Genomic DNA, 19,614 nt, shown 5'->3' with positions numbered 1-19,614 from the left:
TTTTTACTCTGAAAATATAGAAATGGCTCTAGAAACCTGAAATGGAGTCTTAAAATTTTCAGCCTTTTCAGAGAGATACACTATGCTTCTAGTTACTTCAGTGGTATAATAATCATTTTGTGAAAAGCCCTTTTTTTTTTTTTTTTTAAGTAGGCTCCATGACCCAGTGTGGAGCCCAACTCAGGCTTGAACTCAGGACCCTGAGATCAAGACCTGAGCTGAGATCGAGAGTCAATGCTTAACCAACTGAGCCACCCAGAAACCCCTGGAAAACACTCTTCTAACTGAAAATATTCCATTGTACACTAATTAGTTCAGAGCACTTGTGTCTCTTGTGATATCCTCTTAGTTTTTGTTTTAAAAAGTGATTTCCATATATGTTTAATTGATACTATCATTTGAAATTTAAGCACATACTTCCAGATGCTGAGGCTCAGAAATTATAAATTTCTTCTATATTCTGAGCCACTAAAGGAAAAAATAAATTAGCAATGTTATCATCTCTTATTTGACACATAGAATTACAAATTGGATGTTGTTTTTATTTTTATCATGAGAAACCGGAGAATACATATGTACTGTGAACTTACACGAATGAGTGTAAAGCACAGTTCTATTTCAAAGTATCTTTAGCCTAGGAAAGAAAATCAGGCATAGATATTTTATAAATTAAAGAAAAATGAAATGTGAAGTAATTCTAATGAAAGGAAATTTGTAATTTGTAGACGGATAAGTAGCAAAAATATAAAGTGAAGAAGTTCAGAGGAGTTAATCCTGAATTGTAATGGTCATACATTTTTTTTTTGTTTGTTTAAAAATGTATCTTGAGTATCTACTCTGTTTATTGTGTTTCCCGTGGGAATGTGTGGGGAGGAGATAGAATAGTCAGAAGGTGATTTGATGAGCATGAAATCAGAAAAAGCATGTAAATGGATACACTTCCCAGGACTCACTTTTCCGCTTAACATTCTTGGATGTTAAGAATTTTGCCAATATATTTTTCTTTGTGAGTCTCCATTTATTTTGCTCCATTTCTAATGCTTTTCCTTTGGTTTTAAGTTTCTTGCCATGATACTACTCTAATGGATCTGTACATGTCTTTACCTAATGGGCTGGTCTTTATGGTGAAGTGACATGTTTATCATAAGATAGTATGTACCTATAAAAGTATAAATTTCAGGGACTAGTTACTGAACAAACCTTGTCATTGCCATTCATACCATTGTATCGACCATATAATTATTTTGAGTACTGGAATATATATATATATATATATATATATATATATATATATACACACACACATATACATACACACCTATTTACATAGGTTCATACACACATAAAGTCAGCCTTCAATTTATAATGGGAGATAGGGCATACCTATGATGATAACTATCATGGGACAGAAATGGAAATATGCTCTTTGGATTTTAGTAAGTTTATACTTAAATTTTTTGGGGAGTAAGCATTTAAAAAAAAGGAACTGTTGTTTTGCAAGCTTTTTTCTGGGTCTCATGTTTGACTTTTGATATTATTTTAACCTGTCCCGCCCTCCCCAGATTTATTGAAATACAATCAGTATACAAAAAATGACATATAATTAATGTATACAATTTGATGAGTTTATTGACATTTATACACTCATGTTATGAACATCGCAATCAGATAAACAGGGTAAATATATCCATTACCTCCAAAAGCTTCCTTGTGTCACTTTGTTTCTGTTTATGTTGGGGGGATAGGCTAAAAACACTTAACATGAGATCTACCCTCAACAAATTTTTTTTTAAGATTTTATTTATTTATTTGTCAGAGAGAAAGTATAAGCAGGGGGAACAGCAGGCAGAGAGGGAGAAGCAGGCTCCCCACTAAGCAAGGAACCCAATGAGAGACTCTATCCCAGGACCCTGGAATCATGACCCAAGCAGAAGACAGACACTTAAACGACTGAGCCACCTAGGTATCCCTACCCTCAACAAATTTTTAAGTGCACAATACCTTATTGTTAACTATAGTCATTGTATTTTCATCATAGTCTCTGCAATCATCAGTCCTCTGTGATAAAAGACATAGTTTTAGAGAATCTAATGAAACTTAGGTATGCATCTGGGTTTTGCTCAGCAAATTTACATAGTCATGCATTTTTAAATATTTTACAAACAGTGAAAAGCAAGTAAAATAATGGCCACTTAGATAATGGAGATGGTGGTTTACAGTTTACAACATGCCTTTGTGTTCATCGCTTCCCTTAATCTTTAGAGTATAGATGTGAAATGGACAGGGCAGATATTGCGCAACTGACGAATTGTGCCTCTTCTATTTTTTGAGCTGCAAAATGTAGTCATTAAATTTATCTTGGAGCATTAATTAGTATTCTTTGAGATCTCAATTCTCTTCCACCTCTTTTGATGGTTTTGCCATATTTTCATAATTTTTTTTAGCATTTCTAATTTAATTTGATAGTGTTTTATACTTTACAGTTCAATAGTTGGCTAATATTGAAAACTACTCCTCTCTTCTGTTCATATCATCTTTTCAACTTTTAACACACACAAATATTTTGAAATCTATAAGAAGAAAAAGAAATAATGGTGGTAAGTACTTGGCTAATATTAGAAAACTTCCCTTTCTGGGGCACCAGGGTGGCTCAGTCAGTTAAGCATCTGACTCTTGATTTCGTCTCAGGTCATGATCTCAGGGCAGTGAGATCCAGCCCCACTTCGGGCTCTGTGCTGTAGTGTGAAGCCTGCTTGGGATTATCTCTCCATCTGCCCCTCCCATCCCTCTCTCCCTCTCTTTCTCTCTCTCTTCCTCTCAAAAAAAAAAAAATCCCCTTTCTCCTTTTCTTGCTCTCACTCATTTAGTAATGTATGTGCATACTTCAACATATACCATGATAAAAAATAAAATGGTCCACATCAAAACATCGTTTCACATAAATAAGAAGTATTGCCTCTAAAGTATTATTTCTGAAGGCATTGGCATTTCTGTTTTTCATCCAGCCCTAGAAATAATTCAAATTTATCATCATTCATGGCACAAACAGTTATGAGCATTTTTTAAGCTTCTTAACCTTTTACAAAAAGCAGACTGACAGATACTATAATGTTACTTGGAAGGAGTTTATGAAGCATACAGAGTCCATTTATCTTTGCAGACAATTAAGGATTTAAACATGGATTAGGCCATGCAATCAAGTAGTTTATACATAGATTATTTGGTCTTGGCACCCTATCAAATTATTTGAGTATAGTAGTGTTATTTCACCAAAAGCTATTACAGGAATAGCCTTAAATACTCATTCCTGTATTTGCTCTAAGGAGTTATTACGTCATCCATAATATTACCATTTCTCGGTGTCTTCTATACAAAAACCTACACTGAAAATACCCAATTAAACTCAGTATTTCTCAAAAAATGTGGTTTTCTTAAGGGAACCACAGTTTTGTCCCAGTATTACAAAGTAACTCTCTATATAGTGTTTACTTTCAAAACTTGGCCATCCACGAAAGGATATTGAAAAATACCTTGTACCCAGTGCACATATTTATAAATGGAAGTAGACTATTGGAAAGTAAGAAATGCTTGTTTAAGAGGACAGAGCATGAGCTGTGGTGATTAATAACATACAAGTATAACATTTTTTTATTATGCTATCCATACTGGTTAAGTGTGGAAAGAGAAAAAAAATCACAGCAGTTCTATGAGTTTGACATCCCCATAAGTAATTTTGCAGATGTAAATGCACTTTACCTATAAGCGTGCCTTTATAAACTAACAAAAGTGTTATTGTCCATTTTGTTTTGGACACCATAATACTCAGGAGCAAATGCATTACCAAATTAAAATGCCTCTGAGGACCTACGGTCTGCAGGTTAGGTCCTGATGGCCTTTTCTAACTTGTTTTCTCCCTACGAATATGTCTATATTTTGCTATTTTATTGTATATATTTCCTATAAACTACCACAAATCCTTTGTGGAACCACACATGCCATTAATTAATTGCTTAACTCTGTGCAGCTGTACTGTGCCAGGCCCTCTGCCAGATGCTGGAAATACAAAGATAAACATGACACAATCCCTTTTTTCAAGGAGTTGAAAATCTAGCCAAAGTGGATCCCATTTTTACGGTACTTTGGAATATAGCAAGCTCTCCCACATTATCATATTTGATATACACACATGGGAAATTTAAAAAGTGCATTAGAAGTATGTTTACTCTTCCTGGGCACTGAACTGCAACAATTATTTTGTTCAATAATAGATCCACTGGGAAGATGTAGCTAATGTGTGAAAAGTCAAATCTGAAATAGATGTGTTATCCTGGGAGCATAACTCAAATTTGGTGAAACTCCCTTTGATTCTGCACTGTGTTATTGGATTTTTATTTTGCTTCCATCATCACCAAATCTGAAGATCTAATATTTATCTTATAGATAATAGCAATTGTATACCACTTCTACATTGCTTCAGAAAATGTAACTGCATTACTTCCAATCCAATGAAACAGAATGAGAAGAACCCAGAGCCAAAGATTCGAGTAAAATGATACCATATTAAGAAAAACCTCTAATTTATATTTTTATGCCTTTAAATATTTTTAATATGTAAAAAAATGATTTGATGACCATTTACCAAATAATAGTGATATATATATATTGATAGTGTAATTATTTGATTCTTATTATGCAAAATAGAAACTACGACTATATACATGTCCTACTGCTGTCCGTGGTTTTGTGTTTTAATTGACTGCATTTTAAAAACAGATTTTAAAATAAGGCCATTTATCCTGCCATTGGTTTGCTCCCCTCCTCTTCCTCTCATTGGTGAGGGAGGGAGTCGGGTTCCAGGGTAGTGGCTTTTCCATCCTCTAGCATGGTCAAAGCACAAGACCTGACTCCATCAATAATTGACATTGACAACAGGGCAGCTAGTGCAACAAACCTTTTGCCAGAACATGTGTGCTGATACTAGTTGTAATAAGACTAAAATGAAAAGAGAAAAAAAATCTCTTTTTTTGCATAGATTGGGAGAGCAATTTCAACATGTCTTTTGATTGACATGCTTGCAGATGTTTAAGAACTGTGAAGCAAATTATAATTTATGGAAAGCGGATTTTGCATCCAGTTGATTTCCCTTTGAAACATTTCAGTGAAATATGACATTTGATTTTGATTTTTCAAGACCACCTCAGAGATGAAGTGTGATGTGCCATCTCCTAATGCTATTACCATACTTTGTGTGCTGGTAGTGACTATCAGCAAGTCTGCCTTCAGCAACACCGGGAATTGTAAATATGTTACTAAACAAGTGGTAAAATCTGGGAATAGACCATACATTTTTCAGTGGGGGTGATATCACCCAAAGGTGGAAAAATTGATTCGGAGTGGCAGAATATTAGACATTACAATGGTTTTTGGACCTCCACAGGGCCACAGAAGATACAGGATATACAGAATAATCTCTGTTATGAAAATGTTATGGGTGCAAGATTAGGAGAAAAAGAAATCTAAAAGGCTTTTGGGTGGGAATAATAATGGAAAAAAATAAAAGTTAAGAAACAATAGTATAAACCCAGTCATTTAGGGTTTGAAGCTATATACTTAGTTTACCTAGAAATAATTTATCAAGCAAAAGACAAAATTCTGCTGAACTGGTAAAACTATAAATAAAATAGAAATAATACTGTGCTAAATAATCATCTTCTAGGGAGTTTCTTAAAGGTATTCTATTAATATGAGAACTGAGAACAAGTACAGCTATGAAAATTTCAAATAAGTTATTATCACTACTTATTTTTAGATTACAATAAGTAAATAAAGGATTAAAAGTATGAGCAAAATTACATGTTTTTAATGTGTCATGTTTTAATTAATATATTTCCAATTTCAAAAGGGGTGGAATATTTGATGATTATCAATAAGATATTTTCATTTCAAATTAGTTCTTAAATGAAAGAGACAATATTTACAATTTGTGGTAGCCATATTCTTCAAAAACAATTATTTTTATGCAGGTTGTATGCTAACAAATAAACAATTCAAAATAGTGAAATTCATAAACATTACAAATAAGCTAACTAAACTAAATTCAACTAAATTCAAGCACTTTGAGGTCAATTACAGTGATATGTAAAAATCGATGTCTATGTACAAAGGCATTTTAGAAAGTTACTGTAAAATAAACTTTTGCTAAATCTACCCCTTTAATTAAAAACTATTCTACAAAAAATAATTATTCAAGAAAACAAGTTACTGTATGAGTTTTAAAATGCAAATCTAGTATCTAATACAATCATTTCTGACATAGCTATTAAACTAGTATTTTCTTTATTTAAAGGTTTTCATTATATTTGAAATAATCAATGATATATTTTTCAGGCCAGTCAATGGGTTTTTTTAGCATAATTTCAAGCAGTGTCATACTGAAAAGAGGAGGAGTAAGTAAAAAAATGTAAGGCAGGAAGAGAATATTATAAAGACATAAACAAAGAATAGAAATTGTCCATTATTCCAAAAGAATAGAGAAAGGACCCAAATTAATAAAATTATGAATAAAAAAGGAGAGGTCACAACCAACACCAATGAAATTGAAAGGATTATTAGAAACTTTTATCAACAGCTATATGCCAATAAATTAAGCAATCTGGAAGAGATGGAGTCCTTCCTGGAAACCTATAAACTACCAAGAGTGAAACAGGAAGAAACTGATATTTTAAACAGGCCAATTAATTATGAAGAGCTTGAGTCAGTGATAAACAACCTTCCAAATAACAAAACTCCAGGCCCGGATGATTTTCTTGGGGAATTCTACCAAACATTCAAAGAGAAATAATACCTATTCTCCTAAAGCTATTTCAAAAAATGGAAACAGAAGGAAAGCTACCAAACTCATTCTATGAGGCCAATATTACCTTGATCCCCAAACCAGGCAAAGACCCCATCAAAAAGGAGAATTACAGACTGATTTCCCTAATGAATATGGACGCCAAAATCCTCAACAAGAAATTGTCTATTATGTATACAGAATCTTATGTTCTCCAAAATAAGTTATTCCAATTTAATTGAAAAACAAATGATGAAAAAGAAAACTTAGTCACTTTTCAAAAATTCATGCTAATTGGAAACAACCAAGTAGAGACACAAAACCACACTTCGGAAAACATATACACACACACAAACGTATGCATGTATACCTATATATATGTATATGTACATTTATTTGTTTATTAACTCATATAAGTAGATACTAGATATGACATCACATCCTATGCTTCATGATAGCCTTAGAAGACAAAGGCTTTGGACAAAGCAAAATATTCCAGGAAAGGGAATACCTCACTGTGATTTAGATGTGAATTTAAGCTTGAAATGATTTTGGAAATTGAGTATAAGCATTGTATGTTTAATAAATGGCTGTAATAGAGGTGCTTGTTCAGGAAGAAACAGAAATGGAGGTAGTTAGCCTAGCTGCAGGGACACAAGTAGAATGAGAAATAACCAAATTCTCTCAAGGGAATTATGCAAGCCATGCGGCATCATATGCCAACATCAGCTTACCTTTTAGGGCTCTCCTGGAGATGTAACAATTGAATATATGCCCGAATGGCAACAAAGTTAAAACTGAACAGATCTACCAGGCATAAAGCCTTATTCCTCAATGCCACTTTGGAAGTGACACTGTGGGTTTTCAAACATGATTACAAACTATAAATTTGTGTTCTGCGTGTCTGCAGGATCATATTCTGAAACGCTGAACCATCATTGTATCAAAAATAGCCACAAATTACCTACTTTTTGTACAATTATCTTTGAAAAATGAACATTAGAAAAAAGGCTTGGTAGAATTTGGGGGAAACAACCAGCAGAAACCAGGACCTTCCCGGAAAAATAAGAAGGCATAGTTAGTCACTTTATTCCCACTTCAGATCAGTCTGATTTCCTGATTTACTCAAGCAGAAAAGCACTTTAGAGAAAGGTAACTGAGTAGCTCCCAGAATCTCTGGAAAGATCAGAGAACCAAGTTGGGTATGTGAACGGGAAGGAAAGTGGCCCCATAATCAAAATTGGTTGAAATTGTGCCATAGCAGTTCTCTGCTGAGGATAGTGCTGCCGATGCTCTAACCAGCAGCAAAAAACTTGCAACAAACAACTCCTTCCTCAGCCCTGGACCCTGAGAAGTCCCCGGCCACAGCTATTCTAGATATGCTCATTATTGCCTTTGCTGCCGCAGGCAGAGGTAATCCTTCCATTTCTTTTCCCACGTGTCAAAAGGTCTAATTTCAAAATCCAGACACATGAGTCTGATTGGCTAGACCAAGTCATATGATCTGCCCTAGCTACCAGGAGAGCTGGGAAAATGGGTGTCTAATGTTTTTATCACTTATGATAATATATATGGTTTATCTCCAGATAAGAGACTTAAAAGGTGGGAAATTGACTAGTATTAGGAATGGAGTGAGAGATTCCCCCATAAGCACAGTGTACAGCCAAGTATGATTTCCTGAGTTTGATGCCAAAGCCCCTGATATTTTCACTGCTTTGGCAACTGCTCATGTGAGATAATGCTTTTTCACAGCCTAATAGTTGCCATAAATGTAGAAACTGCCAATTCCAACTGATTAGAAAATAAGATGTTTTCTAGTTTAATAAATAATATTTAATCCTTTTTCCTTGGGAAATTCAAATGTCCTGTAGGATTTCCATTTTTCATAATATTGAAATCAAAATTAGTTACTAATACATAGTGCTTGTGCAGAAATCTAAAAGAGATGGTGTTGACCTTTTTTATCAGCCCCTTTAATTAAACACTAGCCATCTGATTAGACACTAGCCATCTACATGATATAGTTTAATTGCCATCACAAAAAGGCATCCACCACTGTTAAATGCATCTCTCTACCTGGTCTGCAATAGCGCATGTGATTCTACCTTTAGACATTTATTTCTCTGGATCAAGATATTGTGTACCAAGAATCAAGGGTGAAAATACAAGTTGTGGCATTGTCCATCTTACAGTTTTGCATTCTGGTTTTGTATACAGTATGTATAAAATGATATATTATGCTTGTAGTGTATACATGGTTGTGTGTGGCTAGTGTGCACCTGTGTGTATGGAAATAAATTAGTGATTTTAACACTTTTTTTTGAAAACTGATGAAACAGAGTATGTATATAATACATTTTTTAAATGGTGTATCATCTTGACATTATATAAGCACTTGTAAGACAGATAGTCAAATTTGTCCTGAAATAAGTCCCAAGGAAGACATAGTAATGTATATGACAAAATAATAACAAAACTAGTGGGAGAAGGAGAGAGATAAAGAAAGAAAAGATTTTATAAAAGAAAATAGGAGGAAAAAAAGACAATTTAGCTCTTTAAGATTTTGCCATAACTCTGAAAAGACTAACAGAATAGCAAATAACACTTTTGTTTTTATATATTTTTAAAATCCGATCGATAACCTGAAAAGTTAACCTCACTGGGTCTACAGACTTTCATGATTTTTTAATCTTTTATATTCACAAGAGCTAATTTCACAACCCACTTCCTCTTGCAGAAGCAGCAATGAGTCCCTATCATTAGCATCATCACACATTTATTTGTTGTCAAGCAGGTGCATGGTACTGTGCTAACTCTTATGGGATACACAAAATGTAGGTTAGAAACTCATTTTCTAGAGAATAAAAGAATTTCATAAATATATGCATGATAATCCAGGAAAAAATATATAAAGTGCACATAATGCATGGAAAACATGAAACCTAAAAATGTACCTAAATAATTCACAGATTGTATCTCTTTCCCAGGTAACTAGTCTGTGAATTAATCCTGTCTCTGAGCTTTCTAACTCTTATGATCTGTCCCACTCAATTTATCACTAACTCGCATACTGCTTTATTTCACTGATGGAGTGTACATACCATATGTATTATGTGCCCAGTACTCTGTTAGGTGACAGGATATAAAAATATAAAGGGGTTTGATCTCTGTCTTCAAGAATATTACATTTTAGTGAGGAATCAATGCTACAAACAATTTTCAAAAGAATACACAACTTACTAGTTATTTTACTCAATCCATTAAGGTGAAAGGGACTCAGATATGTAGGTGGCTTGGTCTGGAAAGGACTTACAGAAGTAATTTTAAGCTAAAATATGTTAAAACTTGAATAAGAATGAAGAAGGAAAACAATATATTCAGTAAGTAATCATAAATTGAAAATTATTTGCTCAAGTAAATGGGTCAGTATTGGCTTCACTTTAAAAGTACCGAGCTGATTGGAAAATATTTTAAATAGTAATAAATAGTGTTGGCAGGGGTTTAAGAAAATAGCAAATCTCATCTACTGCTGGTAGAATATAAATTGGTAAGATTTTTGAGTAGGCAGCTTGTCAGTTTGCATCAGAAGTCTTAATATTTTTCCTATACTTTGACCTGGCATTGCTACTTCTAGGAAATCTGTAATAAGAAGATAAATAATAATGTTCACAGTGATTTGTGCAGAAGTTGTTCTTTGCAGCATTACTTATGAAAGCAAAAATTTTAGTAAGAACTAAATATCCAACAATGTGAAGTTAGTTCAAAGAATTATTCTATGTCATACAAAGGAATTCAGCCTCCAATAGCAGTGGTTGTTTAATAACAATGCAAATGTTCACAAATAAATGTGAAGTGCAAAAAATATATTGCAAAATATATGTGTGTATGTTTATACTAATTTCTGGGGGTTAGAATTCTGTAGATTTTATTTTATATTTTTGCTGTTGTTTTCAGTGTTTTCTAAAATCTATACAAATAACATGTATTGCTTTATCTAAAAAAAAATGTTATACATTCTTTGTAGGAAACAAAAACAGAATTATTTTTCTATGAGTAATTATCTGCAGGGTCTTGTAAGACAAATTTTAAAAAGTAGAATAAGTTCTGTTAAAAACAATACAATAGGCCCACAATGGAGTTGCTTATGCCAAGCCTGGCATCACCAAACTAAAACTTAATTAGTTTTAGCTCTCCCAGAAGTGGAATCTTGAATCACCACTAGTGAGGTAATTTGCCCAAGAGACCCCTGCCATGCCCTGAAGAAAAGTGACCTTGTCACAACCAATCTGATTTTCGCTAGTATAATTTTCTTACTCCTGCTCCCTTCTGCCTATAAAAGTCTGTCATTTTGCACAGCTACTCAGAACACTTCGCTGTCTGCTAGCTAGAATGCTGCCCAATTCATGAATCCTTGAGTAAAGCCAGTAAGACCTTTAAAATTTACTCAGTTGAATTTTGTTTTTTAACAATTATTAAGATTATATTTAAGCACCAATTAATATAAGCAATTGTACAAATATGTGTTCTCATTTCGTTGTAGTATAGTACATAGTGTAGTACAGTTGAGTCTTGAACAACGTGGGTTTGAACTGCATGTCCCACTATTACACAGATTTCTTACGTTAGATACACCATATTATTATAAAGGTTTTTCTCGTCTTTATGGTTTTCTTAATAACATTTTCTTTTCTCTATCTTACTTTACAGTAAGGTACAGTATAAAATACATATAGTATACAGAATATGTGTTAATCAGCTATGTTATTGGTAAGTTGTCTGGTCAATAGTAACCTATTAGTAGTTAAGTTTTGGAGGAGTCAAAAGCTATACAAGGATTTTCAACTGCGCAAAGGGTTTTTCAGGAGTCAACTGCATATACCTAGAGTGTTACCCTTTTCAGGCAGACCTTTGGTTGCTTCATTTATGTTAAATTTAAAAAAAATTAGAATTTTCCTATATACAAATTTATATTTTTGATCAGTGTTCTCCCCAATATGTCCCAAATAGTGATTCACACAAGTTTTATTAGACAATGAGACTTCATGAGAAAATCAGTTCCAATCAAAGATAGCCAAACATATGAGCCAAAGCAGTATAAAGTAATAGAAACGTGAAAAAATGATACTTCAGGACACAAGCAAAATTGTGAAAATGTGTGTTTTGAGGGAGAGAGAGAGAGAGCTCCTGTGCACAAATGCAGGGGATAGGGGAGGGACAAAGGGAGAGAGAGAGAGAGAGAATCTTAAGCAGCTCCATGCCCAGCATGGAGCCCAGAGTGGGGCTCCATATCACCACCCTGAGATCTTGATCTGAGCAGAAATCAAGAGTCAGCTGCTTAACCAACTGAGCCAGTCATGCGCCCCTGTGAAAGTATTTTTATGTGTTTTACTTAGTTTGCTATTTATTTCATTATAAATAAAAGCTACATTTTGACAAGCAACTACAAAAAAATATTTTCAAAATATATTTTATGGTTTTGCCTTCAGAAGTCATGTAATATGATAATTATTTTGGTACTCCACTCCTAGAAAATTATTTACATAGAAAAGGAAAATGTAAAAAATAGGTGGAAACCTTACATTCTAAGCATGTTAGTTTACAGGTGTAATTGACTTACATTCTCATCTCTTAGTTTACAGTTGTTATCACGGAAAGAAGAATTTCAACAACCCTTTATCTTATGAAATATAGTAAAGGATAGTAGTAGATTAAACTCAGTACTAGTAAATTCTATTCTACAGTGCTTATTACATTCATTCTTGGTTTCAAGCCCTAGTGAATATGCAAATACATTAATATAACATCCCAAGTCCAAATGTGAAAAGTCTAAGGAAGCAAGAGACGTTGGGGCTTTTCTGAAATCATTTTTAAAGATTTTGGACTCAGAAAAAAGAACCTGAAGGGACCAAAAATTCACTTCGGTGAATTAATTTACTGGTAAGGAAACCGACCCATGGAAAGATTAACAAAAGTAACAGCATTTAGAGCAAATAAGGACTTAGGAGTGAGAATAAAAGTTTAGCTCATTAGTGTGTAGCTTTGTTACTTTTGGCAAAGTCAACTAGTATTATCCAATCTTGGTAAATTACTCAATACTCCTCAGTTTCAGTTTCCACATCTATAAAATAGAATAATAGTATCAAAATCACCATACACAAGTTTTCAGTAGTTCCCTCCGGAATAAAAAACATGGATAAGAGAGGCTAAAGATGGACTTCCTATATATAATTTTGTGTTTCTTAAATAAAAAAGTATTTCTTTTAAAATTAAAAATCAAAACAATACTTTTAAAATTATTGTGCAGAATAAATTAAGAATGAAAATATCTTAAATTAATGTTGGTTATGTTTCCTACTCTTCCATCTTAAATATGTAGTGCACATATGGAAACATTTGGAAATTTGATGCCACTTGGGGGAAATAGATAATAAACTGATAATTCTATTTTTAATCCTAATGATCCCATGATATGTACATCTAACTTTTGTCACTTGAGAGATGAACCTGTTTGAGGAAGAATAAGAAAATATGAACATTTAATGATACAATTGAAATCCTTCTGGCCACAGCCCAGAAACAAAACTACAGCCCTGAGCAGATATTATCAATTCTCATCATCATCTGGAGTATCCTTTATTTCAGGCTCCTGAGATCATCTGCTATGAGAGGCAAAGCAATTGAAGTAGTTCACTTGAGCTCAAATAGATATAGTAGAACCCTTTTAAAAAGAGTTCATGCCTAAGAAATGTCCCCCTAAGGCATTAGAAATGTTTAGATTGCATACACATTGCCATATTTTTTTTATTTCCTACCAAGAAATTTACTGTTATACTTGAAGAGTTAGCCTTTGGAGGGTTGGATATACTATTCTGGACTGCTTTATTTCTCTGAAATACATTTATTATGAAAATAATTTTTTAAGAAAAACTTTGTTGGCTCATTAATGAGGATGCATGTTCAACTGAACTACGTGTGTGTCTATATTCTTTCTTGCAATTTTGTATTGAATATCTTCATATAGGTTATATTACCTTACTATTTTTTCTGAGTTTTTGTTGCTCATCTGGCCCTACCACATGCCTTTTCTTAGAGTGCAAAGATAGTAAACTATTTGAGGAGAATAAAATTGGGGAAAAAAGATTGTAACATATCGAAATAGGAAAATCCTGATGTAAAATTTCTAATGTGATGGGTGGTTTGAGAGGCAAGAAGCAATCAGGGGACAGAGATAAAACGTTTAATGGGTGGGGGAGGGATGAAATCTGAATATCAATTGCTTGTTACCTCAATTCTGTTCATTTAAAATCAACTGAAATATGTTCTTTGAATAAATACTTTATTCAGCAAGTTAAATAAACAAGTAACCAATTAAGTTTAATAGTATGATTTTAGATGATTGCCATTAATATTTTTCTTTCTAAACAGGGAGCATTTTTCTGTCTCTCCTTCAGAGCTTTGTTTCCCCTATCAATCACAGGCACTGCATGAGGCTGCCTTCTTTCACAGGGTGGTTTCTGGGGCCAAGAAGTTTCAGACCTGAGTCCTATTACAAAGATACAGAAATATCCTTCCGTTCAGTTTAACTCCTCCTGCACATCTGCATTTCTCAACTGCAGAGCAGTTTTTCTGTGAAATGGTTTCAGATTAAGCTCTTTCTCTTTCTACATGTGGTCATGGGTTAAATGAAATAAGAACCAAATTGTTTTGGAAGTGTAATAGGTTGTCTGAAAAAGGCCTCTCTCTCTCTCTCTCACACACACACACAACCTAACTGAACCTTCATCCATGCCTTCCCACTGAATTTCACCAGAAGACAACACATTTGATTATATGAAAATATTACATACAGATATGAAAACTGCCTCCCCCGAGAATTAGCTTCTGAACCCAGGAAAAAAAAAGTTCTATACGTCCCTGAATTTCCTCATCCCTAGTCCTTCCTGGAATTTTTTAACTCTCTAGCCTTTTCAAAATGCATGCGTCCTTGAATTTTGAATCTTTTACTCAGATTATTAGCAGGCATATTAACAGCTGTCCAACTGTGTAGGACCTAATTAAAAGGGAAACTGATGTAAACATATTTCTGCTTCTACTGAAGAAAGGAAATAATAATAATAATATCCTATAAATTTAAACCCTAAAATCATGCACACAATTTTTAGAATATATTGATGGAAAAGGTGTCAACTCTGTTAAGAAAAGTCAGAACAGCTGACTTTTCCAACAAACAGCATTCTTGCATTCTCTCCCTTCTCAGATGTTTTTAGAACTTGGTTTTTATAAGCTCCATCTAAGTTTGAGGAACCAGATGATTCCTTCTCTGGGAAAAGTCCTAGCTGGGTGTTCCACCAGCGCCAGTGACCCAGAGAAGAGAAACTGTGCACTACCTGCAGATAACATTCACACAGGGCCTTAGAAAACAGCGGTTTCTCTCTCCCACTCTCTCTCTCTCCCTCTTTTTCCCTCCCTCTCTCTCTCTCACTCTCTCTCAAAATGCAACTGGTTATTTACTTATAAGCGTTTTAAATTCGCCCATATGGATTCAGAAACTTTGTGAGTGTGTATGAGTGTGTGTGTATGTGTGTGTGGGTGCACATGCCAGCCTGCCAGTGGGTATTTAAGAGCACTCACGAATCATACTGGGATTTTTTTCCTGCTCCCTCCCTCCTTTTCCGGTTTTCAGTGAAAGCTTTCTCAGGTCTGGAATCAAAGACGCAAGCGTGCATTGTATTTTCACCCTGCAGACTTAAATAACATTCAAGAAATACCATCAGAGAAAACTAACTCTCAACGACCAAATTGACTAAAATTCTATACCAAGTTTAAAAAAGAAAAAGTATGTGCCTAAATTATATACCATGCAACAAAAATTCATGCCCAGTTATATATTTAATATATATATGATATATAATATCATATATATAATAATATATATGATATGACTATATGTTCCAAATAACCACTTTCAACGTGCCAAAAAAATTTCAAAGACAAATAGCATAAAACATTGTACTGCAGAGACGGAAGAAATGCATTTAAAGCACCGATGAAAATGGCGTGCAGTATAATTACCTCAAATTGCTGTTCGCTTGACACCCTGACACTAATTTTATTCAAGCCATTGGGAAATAAATGTTTTAAAAGCACTCCTTTCCAAACGCTGGAGGTAGTGGGGGCTGTGAGGTCGTTAAGGAAAAGAAAGGGTAAAGTTTTCAGCACGCAAAAAGAATTAAATAATCCATTTAAAATAAGCGTCTATGTGGATCGACAGCATTTAATGCCCACATTTTTAACGCTTGCCCTGTACGTGGATTGATTTTTTTTTTCCTTCAGCATTCCCTCACCAGATGGATTTTTGCTACTGCAGATCAGCAGAGGGTGTCAGATCTTTCAGAGTGCACCAGGCTGGAACAAGCAGAGCTTCTTAGCAACTCTCTTCTACCCCCCTCCCCATTCTCGCGCTCTCTCCCTCCCTCAGACAACTCGCCCCCCGCCCTCCGCCCCCTCCACGTAATTCCGAAAGAGCAGAATAAAGAGGAGAAAAAGAAAAGAAGAGCTAGTAACCGAGAGCCGGAGCCCAGAAAAAAAGCTGAAGAGGACCGAAGGGAAGGAAAGGAAAAGGATGGACAGCTACAAAACGCAGCGACTGCGGAAATTTTCCAGCGCCATTGGCTCGGCAGCGTGAGTTCTTCTGTCGGGCGTGATTTCAGCACCGGGGGGACTGGACAGCACCTCGGGGGGACTTCTGGGCAACCTGCAGCCACAGCAAGAACTCCATCAGCCGCCTCAGCTACAGAAGCCGCCGAAAACCCTGCTTTGTATCAGAGAGGCAAGGTCAGTCCGACGCACAGCCATGCACAGGCAGTGCGCCTGTACTACGCTGCAAACCCTCTGCTTGTTTCTCTAACATGCACTTGCTTCTAATTACTAGCATTGTTCCTTTCCTGATTAGTGAGGATCAGTAGACCAGGTTCTGTAAGGGTGTAGTTTTAATTTATATGTATATATTTAACTTCTTTGGTAATTTTTAAAGGGTTGAGGGGGAGTGGGATTATTTTTTTCTACTTTTTTTTTCTTNTTTTTTTCCTTTTTTTTTTTTTTTTTTTTTTTTTTTTTTTTTTTTTTTGCTTGCCTTGCACTACGTGCCTGAATAGTCTGTGGATATAATTATTGACTGGCGCCTGGGTTGTTGCAGTGCGGGGGGGTTAGGGAGGAAGGAATCCACCCCCACCCCCCCAAACCCTTTTCTTCTCCTTCCCTGGGTTCGGACATTGGAGCACTAAATGAACTTGAATTGTGTCTGTGGCGAGCAGGATGGTCGCTGTTACTTTGTGATGAGATCGGGGATGAATTGCTCGCTTTAAAAATGCTGCTTTGGATTCTGTTGCTGGAGACGTCTCTTTGTTTTGCCGCTGGAAACGTTACAGGGGACGTTTGTAAAGAGAAGATCTGTTCCTGCAATGAGATAGAAGGGGACCTACACGTAGACTGTGAAAAAAAGGGCTTTACAAGTCTGCAGCGTTTCACCGCCCCGACTTCCCAGTTTTACCATCTATTTCTGCATGGTAATTCCCTCACTCGACTTTTCCCTAATGAGTTTGCTAACTTTTATAATGCGGTTAGTTTGCACATGGAAAACAATGGCTTGCATGAAATCGTTCCTGGGGCTTTTCTGGGGCTGCAGCTGGTGAAAAGGCTGCACATCAACAACAACAAGATCAAGTCTTTTCGAAAGCAGACTTTTCTGGGGCTGGACGATCTGGAATACCTCCAGGCTGATTTTAATTTATTACGGGATATAGACCCCGGGGCCTTCCAGGACTTGAACAAGCTGGAGGTACTCATTTTAAATGACAATCTCATCAGCACCCTACCTGCCAATGTGTTCCAGTATGTGCCCATCACCCACCTCGACCTCCGGGGAAACAGGCTGAAAACACTGCCCTATGAGGAAGTCTTGGAGCAAATCCCTGGCATTGCCGAGATTCTGCTAGAGGATAACCCGTGGGACTGCACCTGTGATCTCCTCTCCCTGAAAGAATGGCTGGAAAATATTCCCAAAAATGCTCTGATCGGCCGAGTTGTCTGTGAAGCCCCCACCAGACTGCAGGGGAAAGACCTCAATGAAACCACAGAACAGGACTTGTGTCCTTTGAAAAACCGAGTGGATTCCAGTCTCCCGGCACCCCCTGCCCAGGAAGAGACCTTCGCTCCTGGCCCCCTGCCAACTCCTTTCAAGACAAATGGGCAAGAGGATCATGCCACCCCAGGGTCTGCTCCAAACGGAGGTACAAAGATCCCAGGCAACTGGCAGATCAAAATAAGACCCACTGCTGCGATAGCGACCGGCAGCGCCAGAAACAAACCCCCAGCCAATGGCTTGCCCTGCCCTGGGGGCTGCAGCTGCGACCACATCCCAGGGTCGGGTTTAAAGATGAACTGCAACAACCGGAACGTGAGCAGTTTGGCTGATTTGAAGCCCAAACTCTCCGACGTGCAGGAGCTTTTCCTTCGAGATAATAAGATACATAGCATCCGAAAATCGCACTTTGTGGATTACAAGAATCTCATTCTGTTAGATCTGGGCAACAATAACATTGCTACCGTAGAGAACAACACTTTTAAGAACCTTTTGGACCTCAGGTGGCTGTATATGGATAGCAACTACCTGGACACGCTGTCCCGGGAGAAATTCGCCGGGCTGCAAAACCTCGAGTACCTGAACGTGGAGTACAATGCAATCCAGCTCATCCTTCCTGGCACTTTCAATGCCATGCCCAAACTGAGGATCCTCATTCTCAACAACAACTTGCTGAGGTCCCTACCCGTGGACGTGTTCGCTGGGGTCTCGCTCTCTAAGCTCAGCCTGCACAACAATTACTTCATGTACCTTCCGGTGGCAGGGGTGCTGGACCAGCTAACCTCCATCATCCAGATAGACCTGCACGGAAACCCTTGGGAGTGCTCCTGCACCATTGTGCCTTTTAAGCAATGGGCAGAACGCCTGGGTTCCGAAGTGCTGATGAGCGACCTCAAGTGTGAGACGCCAGTGAACTTCTTTAGGAAGGATTTCATGCTCCTCTCCAATGACGAGATCTGCCCCCAGCTGTACGCGAGGATCTCGCCCACGTTAACTTCGCACAGCAAAAACAGCACTGGGTTGGCGGAGACCGGGACGCACTCCAACTCCTATCTAGACACCAGCAGGGTGTCCATCTCCGTGTTGGTCCCGGGACTGCTGCTGGTGTTTGTCACCTCCGCCTTCACTGTAGTGGGCATGCTCGTGTTTATCCTGAGGAATAGAAAACGATCTAAGAGAAGGGACGCCAACTCCTCGGCGTCCGAAATTAATTCCCTACAGACAGTCTGTGACTCTTCCTACTGGCACAATGGGCCTTACAACGCAGATGGGGCCCACAGAGTATATGATTGTGGCTCTCACTCGCTCTCAGACTAAGATCCCAACTGGGGTAGAGCGGGGGAGCGGGAAGGCAATGCCCCCCACCAACACCCTGTCCCCACCCCGCTGTCATCCCAGGGGTCAGAGGAGCCCAGACCCAAGTCCAGCGCGCCTCAAGGCTTTATGGACATAAGTAAATAAATAACTATGAACTCGCTCCAGTGAGAGGGTTTGACCCCTTAGCTCCCTCCCGGAAACAAAGAGCAGACTGTGGCGAGCTGGGAGAGCGCTGCCAAATAGCTCTTTGCTGCGAGCTCCTTTTGATAAAACCCAGCAGGGGCCCTGCTCAAAGAACTAGCCCTCTGCGGTGGAGCTGATGGGG

At 36.9% G+C, this 19,614-nt stretch overlaps 1 protein-coding gene across 1 annotated transcript; it reads left to right on the top strand.

Moving 5' to 3' along the window:
- The first annotated feature begins 16,916 nt into the window (after window positions 1-16,916).
- Window positions 16,917-19,329, top strand: SLITRK1 (SLIT and NTRK like family member 1). The gene has a single exon (XM_008686670.2). It carries the CDS (start codon window positions 17,199-17,201, stop codon window positions 19,287-19,289), a length of 2,091 nt encoding a protein of 696 aa, XP_008684892.1. The 5' UTR covers window positions 16,917-17,198; the 3' UTR covers window positions 19,290-19,329.
- Window positions 19,330-19,614: the final 285 nt, after the last annotated feature.

The sequence above is a fragment of the Ursus maritimus genome, unplaced genomic scaffold (genome assembly GCF_017311325.1).
Source record: "Ursus maritimus isolate PB19 unplaced genomic scaffold, ASM1731132v1 scaffold_10, whole genome shotgun sequence".
NCBI classification, from domain to species: domain Eukaryota; kingdom Metazoa; phylum Chordata; class Mammalia; order Carnivora; family Ursidae; genus Ursus; species Ursus maritimus.
This window is presented reverse-complemented; position numbering and strand designations above follow the sequence as displayed.